Source organism: Dicentrarchus labrax, unplaced genomic scaffold, assembly GCF_905237075.1.
Source record: "Dicentrarchus labrax unplaced genomic scaffold, dlabrax2021, whole genome shotgun sequence".
NCBI lineage: Eukaryota > Metazoa > Chordata > Actinopteri > Moronidae > Dicentrarchus > Dicentrarchus labrax.
The window spans coordinates 6,235,239-6,241,607 of NW_026136705.1; the positions used below are offsets into that span (position 1 = coordinate 6,235,239).

The window sequence follows — 6,369 nt, forward strand, 5'->3', positions numbered from 1 at the left end:
GTAGTTTGGTCACTCCAACAGGGACCAGTAGTATTTGCACATTGTTACTTAACTACTGCAGCTTGTTTGAGGCAGCAATGATCATTATTAAATCAACATTAGCCACAAAAGAATCAATACTGGCCCTCAGACTACAGGGTGAGAAAACTACATATGACTCTAGAATGAAATATTCCTCACTCCAAATTGGACAACTATGTCATGCCTTCGCCATCCTAGGAAACATAATTCACCTTGCAGATTTAGTAATGTATAGTATAGCTGCGTATACCCTGCACTACACCACTGACTGTAACAAAAAATCACCCAAAGAAATTGAGTAGAACATGCACAGCGTCTAAATAAAAATACAAGAGCCATGTTTTCCCACTCTTTTATTGAAATCATTTAAACTTTGATCGCAAACTCTGCATCCACACTGATGGTGAGAATCTACACACTCATAATCCATGGCTTCTTTCTGGATGATGCTCTAATTCTTCTAATGAGAGTTAGCACTCCTGGGGCATTCATGCATCCGATAGGCACACATATAGAAGATACCTGGAAGCAAAGGGAGGTTAGGTCTTTGTTATCCATCAGGAATGTAACTTGAATTGACATGGATTCAGTAAGAGGAGAAGCAATGTGCGTGATTTACTGAATTTTGGGGACATATAAAGTATGCTTATGTTAAAATTGTGCAGTTCTATATATTTGTTGTACACACAATATGCACAACTCTGTGTGTCCTATTTTTGGGCCCTGATCATCAGTGACTAGTTATTGAAGGTTTTTCATTCAAAAATAAAAAATCACATTGGTAAATTGGCTTTTTATGTCATTCTAAGACAGTAAAAATGTAGTTGTTTTTTTCCTTTGAGTCTATGGAGCAGCTTTGATTTCCTATCAAAGTCACCAACCTAACTGATTAGATCCCAGTGCTGTGTCGAAACACTTAGACACTTCACATTATTCTTTTGCTGTTTATTTTGCATCCAATTAATGCATGCAAATTTGGAAAACTATCATAGAAAAAAACGTGTAACGTGGTATTGTAACTCTCCATCACTGAAGTATTATAGTTATTGTACTACTTTGTTATTTTTGTTATTGATATTTTCAGTCTCAGCAAAACAGTTGGACATTGTGGTATTTTCAGCATATGGATCCTGTTCCCCTCTAAACCATTTCCATATTCAGTTTAGCGCAAAGGCTGCTGAGCAGCAGGTACTCCACAGCATGGTGAAGGATTCAGAGATGAGCACTTACTACAAGCATCACTTACTGATAATTGATCCAGTATGTATGCTTTGACTGTGTTCTGCTGAGGAAGTCACTCGCTGTATTGTGTAATATTACATACTTACATACTGTAGTTTTCTTTATTACACACAGTTCATGCAGCATGAGTAGTGGGGGCCTTGACAATACATAGAGGTGGATACAGGCCTATCTGGTGTACTATATTAGAATTTTCATGTAGATATAGTCTAAAATGAATCATAAATAAATAAAATATTGTCAGCCCCTTGCCAGCCGTGACTTCATACAGCATGTTCTCCAAGCACTTCACTGAGTGCATTAGTTGTTTATTCAGGAGTCCACTCAAGGTTATAGTTTGAAAATAAGTTAACATTTAGCAGAAAACGATCAGAGCTGAATTTCAGACTTAACCCTGACAAATGACAGATTCTGATGGAACCTTTGGTTTGTTGGGTTGTATGTTTACCTGAAAAGAAGGTGAGCACCACTGACACCCAGCCAATGATATAGGACCAGGAGAACCTCCAGTTTCCATAGCGTTTCCCATAGTAGTTAATAGTCACACCAGTGTACACTGCCATCGCTAGAAACACTAAAAAGCCTGTGCAGGATAAAAATGAAATTCAAAATTTAAAGAAAGATTGTACAAATGGGCAACAATTATGACTGGCTTCTTATCTAGTTTTCAGTTAAACAAGTTCTGTTTTCATTTCATTGTGAGAATGGATTGATTCGTAGTGACAGAACAACACCAAATTATATTACTAATACTAAATAAAGGCCACTGCAAATTATGCAAAACAAAGCATAAAAATACAGACTTAATGAAACCTCTCAGTCATGAATGAAGACTTATAAACATAACAAGTTGCTGTGAAACTGCGCTGATAATGGAGTCATTAAAAAGTCATTAGTTCATGATTAGTACATTATTATTACTATCCTAAAACCTGCTTTCAGTCTCAATCTGTGGTGGTAACATTCAATTAAGATAAAATCAACCGAACAGAAAACCAACACAGTACAAAACCAACAGAGTTGAACTTACATGAGATGAAAAACAATATGCCTGCAGCAAAGGTTTTGTCAAACCTGTCAAAGGAGGAGTAGTGGATGAAGGCCATAATGCCAATGATGATGCCAATGAAACAGGCCAAAAGAGAGAGGATCATGAGAGCACGGGTGGCGTCTAAGTGGGCTGTGGACAAAGTCAAAGGTCAATAGGAGTCACTGCTGGGGTCAGCGCGAGTCAACAGAGGTGAAGGATCTGACTTGAATGACGTGACCCTGTTCAGGCCATGCTAACAAGCCAATGTGATGAAGGATGGACATCTTTGAGGAAACAATTGGGCAAATTACTAATTTTATCACAAATGGAAATCCTAAATAAGATAAGATAAGATGTTCCCTTATTGACCCCCTGTGGGAGAAATTCAAATTGACAGGGTAAATGTAGTGCAAAAAGTACAGAAGTGTAAAAATACTATAAAGAATAATAAAATAAAAATATTACAAAGATAAACTAGAAAATATAAAGACATTATGAATTGATAAAAAGTCTTGTTATACTGCTCACAGTGCTCCCATGTCAGTGTAACTATATAGGATAGCCATTATTATTTTGTAATTGTAGAGTATACAGATTTAAAGGTCCAGTGTGTAACATTTAGGAGGATCTTTAGAAATGGAATATAATATTTATAGGTATGTTTTCATTTGTGTATGATCACCTGAATATAGGAATTGTTGCGTTTCTGTTACATTAGAATGAGCTGTTTTTATCTATAGAGGGAGTGGGTCCTCTTTTATGGAGTCCGCCATGTTGAACCGCCATGTTTCTACAATAGCCCAGAAACTTTTTCATGGTCACAGGATTTAGCGTTTAGCGAAGTGAGGGGTTGCAATCTGCAACTACACCACTAGATGCCACTAAATTCTGGCACTGGACCTGAATATTACAAAATGCAACAACTTTTCTAGCTTTGAAAAACATTGAATCTTTGGCTCCACCCACTGAGCTTTAGCTCAGTCAATGAAATGATTCCTGCCTCTGGAACAGCTGCATCTTTCACAAATGTTTGTAGAGCTAAACTGAAAGTTAATTATTTCCTCATCATCTACATCAGTGATTCCCAACCTTTTTCTGTAAAGGATCCCTTTACTATCATTGAGACGGAATAACTGCAGGAAGTTTGTGTAAAACCAGAGATTTGGATTCATTTTGAGCATTATTTCCTGTAAATATTGATCAGAGATGAGTTTTCCTGATATTTTCCGTAACTTTTTATACAATTCTCTGTATGTATTGTGTATTTTATTTTTTAACAATCATACATATTTAATAGGCTTCCTTTTTGACATTGTTCTATTAGCTGTTTGGTTGTTTTAACTATGTATTTTTCTGCCGCAGCACGGCAGGGCAAGGCTCTTTATTATTTATATCTTAAATAATAATCTAAACTGTTTGCACTATGTAATACACTACTTGCATTAGTACTGTACAGTTCACATACATATTTAGATATATATAGATTATATTTTCTGCAAAGTTACTGCTGCATATCTCTCTCTTTTTTTGTTCTGTGCAATTATTTATTTTTATACCATGCCACTACCTCCTCCTGTAACCTGTGCAATATTCCGTATCAATCGTATCTGTATAAAAGCTGTATATAGCTCTATATATTGTACATACAACTCTTACTCTATTTTTTCCATTTTATTATATCTTGTGTTTTTTTCTATTGTATTTTTTCTTTAATATGTATTTTTCTTATCTGTTGTGTTGTATCTGGAAAAGTAAATTTCCCCAGTGTGGGCTCAATAAAGTCTATCTAATGTTAAACATTAAAAATCACAATTTTAATTAGTTTTCTTCAAATAATAATAATAATGATAATTTTAATTATTATAAGATAAAGGACTACTCTATATATTATGGTTTTTTTTGCAGCCCTTAAAATCAAGAAGACCTCGCAACCCCCTGTGAAACATTGGCGACCCCTAGTGGCGGTCTGGACCCCCAGGTTCGGAACCAGTGATCTACTTAAGTCCCTCTTCGGCTAACACTTACCAATGCTGTCGTTGTGTGGGAAGCACTTCCCCGGCATACAGTAGCGCCACAGGCCCTGGTGCATGTAGTTGCTGGACTGCCGATACTGCATCCAGTAATCGGTTGCTGTGGAAACGATCAGGAGGATGTTCCCCACGCCTGCACAAAACAACCCTCCACCCATAAAGCTGTACATCCTGCACCTGCAGACACACACACACAAAATGGAACATAAGGTCACTTAGCATCAGCGGTCAGTGCCCCTTACACACACACACTTCAGGGACAGAGGGTCTAAGTGTCAGTAATTGCGTTGTAATGAACATATTATTTCCACTGGATTGAGCTGCGGGGTCGCCAGTGTGTGTATGCCCCACTTTGTTCTCTAGGAGATCAGTCCCTGAAGATGGGCTTTACATACACCCCCGTCCCCAGTGCCACACACACACACACACACACACACACACACACACACACACACACACACACACACACACACGCGTGTCCAGCCTCTATCAGGTCCAGGGATGCTTTGATACTTGATACATCTATTGCTCATTGTTCCACCTGGATGCAATATCCTGCAGCCATCCTCTCTTTCTCATGGAGAGCTGTCAGGGATTTTGGGGGGGGGGAAAGATGACAGATAGATATATCTTGTTATGTCTGAAACCTGAACGGGATGCTCGTTGAAGAGCTCTGTGTATTCATTGAAGAGCTCTGTATTTCTGCTGGATCACATTTCCCTCTGAGCATCCTCTCTGGCAACTTCCAGCAGCTGTCTCAATTTGAACCAGAGCACTTTTTAAATCCATTTGATCCCCAGCACCTGAATTGTCTCAGAATGTCAATGTCGTGTGTGATGTAGAAAACTCTAATAATTTTATTTAACAATCAGTCAGCCAGTTGGATTTAATATTCTTCCAGGTAGTCATTTTCTGCCAGGAACAAGCAGTTAAGTAAATTTTCCTTTCATTCAGACAAAGGCCTTGGTTGTGACTGACCTCGAGGCTTCCTCTCAGTCACATCACTCAACCTTTTTCCAAGAAACTCTTCAACTCTCACTTCAAATGTCTCATATTCCAGTAAAACAGCTGATAATTTACCTGAAGAGAAATATTGGGCATGTTTGTCACACAATCATTTCATAGATACAAATCCTTTCCCCTTGTTGTACAATGTCTGCGCGGTAATCAGTTTAAAATAAGGCTTTCTCCATCTCTACTTTTCATTCTGTAGAGGAGACTGGAGTTTAATGTCTTTGTGTTCACCACACTGCAGTTACATCAACGCTTAAGCTATTCATATCTGTACATTGATAGCTTATCGCCTGCAGAGAACGCTTGTCTCTGTGGAACTTTTGAGACTGTTATATATAAAGACATTTTAAAAGAAAGAGAAAAATATGCTGTGAGACTCCTCAATTCATCCTCCACCATAAATAATAGTTTTGTTTTTGATTTATGTGTAGCATAAAGGGACTACATCTTAAATGTTTTGGCCGAATGATAAAAAGATTAACCATGAGCCTTTCTGATACGATGGCTAATATTCAGAGTTGTGTGGAGCTCTTAGGGCTGGAGATGTCTCCACATGGGGTAAAAAAAATAGCACAAAGAAATAAAAACAAACCAAAACACGAAGAAAACTAAATTAACAAAATTTAACATCATCTTACCTTAATCAACCCCTTTTATGAAGACGTTTGTGAAGACAGGGTTACCTGACAAAATACAAGATCCTATAATGCCAAGACAGGCAGATTTCCAGCAGGCTAATAGTGCTAGCGTTTGACGGGGTGAATAGGGAGAAGCTGGGGCTACAACAAACACAGCGGCGAGACAATAGGTCAGGCTGACCACCGGCCAATCAGCACCCACCAGTTTTGTGGTTTGGGAATCTGCTGAAAAAACAGAAATGGCCAAAGCTTGGCAAGCTGAAGTAATAGTGATGACCGCATGGTTTTGATTGAAAGTAGAGGGCTGAACTGGCTTTAGTACAGGGCAAGCCAGGCATGAAATCAGTCAGATTTTTGTCTATTTATAAAGCAAACAGTGTCACACTGTTTAAAA

The 6,369-nt window shown here is 38.1% G+C and overlaps 1 protein-coding gene across 1 annotated transcript; it reads right to left on the bottom strand.

Annotated features, from left to right (window-relative positions):
- Window positions 1-359: 359 nt before the first annotated feature.
- On the bottom strand, window positions 360-6,152 carry lim2.1 (lens intrinsic membrane protein 2.1). Its single transcript, XM_051401635.1, has 5 exons — window positions 5,976-6,152; window positions 4,319-4,500; window positions 2,294-2,443; window positions 1,712-1,846; window positions 360-543 (listed from the first exon to the last, which is right to left on the bottom strand). The coding sequence occupies exons 2-5, from the start codon at window positions 4,491-4,493 to the stop codon at window positions 482-484; spliced, it is 522 nt and encodes a 173-aa protein (XP_051257595.1). The 5' UTR covers window positions 4,494-4,500; window positions 5,976-6,152; the 3' UTR covers window positions 360-481.
- Window positions 6,153-6,369: the final 217 nt, after the last annotated feature.